This window comes from Trichinella spiralis, assembly GCF_000181795.1.
Source record: "Trichinella spiralis strain ISS 195 chromosome Unknown Scfld3341, whole genome shotgun sequence".
Taxonomy (NCBI): Eukaryota; Metazoa; Nematoda; class Enoplea; order Trichinellida; family Trichinellidae; genus Trichinella; species Trichinella spiralis.
The window spans coordinates 1-1,505 of record NW_003530280.1 but is presented as its reverse complement, the minus strand read 5'-3'; the positions used below and the strand labels follow the sequence as shown (position 1 = coordinate 1,505).

Sequence of the window (1,505 nt, the reverse complement as noted above, 5' to 3'; positions counted from 1 at the left end):
TTGAACTTGGTGACCAGCCTGCTGCTCTGCTCGTCAGTGGTACTGCGCTACGCGGCCCGCGGAGGCGTTCGCCCGTCTGGCCCCAAGTGGCACCGGAGCCGCAATTTATTGCCGAAATGGTCCCAAGTTAGCTATGACAAGTATGTTGTACAGTTGTCGAGCGTGACTTTGTTTATTTGTTTTTTTCTGCAATAGGTTGAAGCTTTGTCGTGACGCGAACCCTTCGCACCCGGCCCATTCGTTGGCGTTGGGGCTGCTTGCATCGTTACGTCGGAGGCTTGGCCCAGTGGTCATCAGTTGGACGTCAGCGTCAGCGTGCTTTTGGCGCTGGCTCAGGATACCCAGCTCCCAGCTTGTTCAAGTGATGATGTTTTACTTTTGTTCGCTTGTTTATTGGTATATTTTGCTTTTTTTGCACGTTCATTCTTCAGGTTTGGGCGTTGTATTCGTTGCGTTTGATTGCCGATTCCGGCGGTCCGATGTATCGCAGTTTTGTAGAGCCGACGTTGAATGTTTGTCTGAATCTTTTGCTATCGTCGAGTTCGTTCACGGCCAACGACGTTGGTCAGTGCGTCAGTCGACTGGTTGCCGCTTTGATCACCACCGTCGGTCCAGAGCTGCAAAGTGAAAAGAATTTTGTTTGTTTGTTTGTTTGTTTTGCATATTATTATGTTTCAGATAATGTTGGCAGTGTTGTGAGAATAAGGTCAAATTTTTTGGTAATCAGTGCAATAATGAGTGCTCATCCGGATCCATTTGTCCAAGCGCAGTCCATCGGCTGCTATCAGCAGCTTTATCTGTTCGCTCCTCTGCATGTCGATCTTTCTCTTTTGGTTCGTCGACTTTGCGTAAGAAAGTGCAGAAAAGCTGAATTTATTTGCCACATTTCAACGGCAGTATATTATTTTGTAGTCACTTTTTACAAGTTGTCATTTAATATTGCGTCGTGCGGCTTTTTGTTGTCTGAGACAGCTGGTGCAGCGTGAAGCTCGTCAAGTTCACCAGCATGTGCAGGCTTTAATTCCCGAAGGGCTGAACGCAGCCAAAGTACGTATAAAAGGCAGTGCTTCAGCAACGGATATTGCATCTTATTTGTCTGCACCATCTATTCAGGATAGTGTGTTGCCGGAGACTGGTATCGAGGGTGCTTTGTTTGCTGCTTTGGATGACGAAGATGATCCGTCGGCGGTTTCGGATTTGAAAGAGATTTTGTTGAATTTGGTCCAATCGTTGGGCAGTGAAAATTTGGCCCACTGGCTCGAACTGTGCAAGGATGTGGTCGCGTCGGCCGACTGTAATCAGTCCAAAGAGGTTCCAGTTGCACAGGACGAGCAGCAAAAAGATGATGCGTGGTCATGTAGCCGAGTCCAGCCGTGATCAAGAGCGCAGTTCCCGTTGGCCGAGCAGAGTTTTTGGCGGTTCAGTTGGTTGCAGAAGTTGATCGCCGCACTGCGAACGGCGAACGAGACGCCTTTCGACGTCGGTGTCTTGCACGAGATGCTTCA

At 48.7% G+C, this 1,505-nt stretch overlaps 1 protein-coding gene across 1 annotated transcript; it reads left to right on the top strand.

Moving 5' to 3' along the window:
* The first annotated feature begins 133 nt into the window (after nucleotides 1–133).
* Tsp_14358 (HEAT repeat-containing protein 5B) lies at nucleotides 134–1,377 on the top strand. The gene is made up of 5 exons (XM_003367975.1): nucleotides 134–162; nucleotides 196–361; nucleotides 432–624; nucleotides 679–848; nucleotides 913–1,377. The coding sequence occupies exons 1-5, from the start codon at nucleotides 134–136 to the stop codon at nucleotides 1,375–1,377; spliced, it is 1,023 nt and encodes a 340-aa protein (XP_003368023.1).
* Nucleotides 1,378–1,505: the final 128 nt, after the last annotated feature.

Excerpts from the sequence above, each read along its gene's own strand:
- Tsp_14358 (XM_003367975.1), top strand. The coding sequence starts at position 134 with ATGACAAGTATGTTGTACAGTTGTCGAGC. Across the intron at positions 362-431 it reads CCAGCTCCCAGCTTGTTCAA|GTTTGGGCGTTGTATTCGTT; the intron begins GTGATGATGTTT and ends TTCATTCTTCAG. Across the intron at positions 625-678 it reads CGTCGGTCCAGAGCTGCAAA|ATAATGTTGGCAGTGTTGTG; the intron begins GTGAAAAGAATT and ends ATTATGTTTCAG.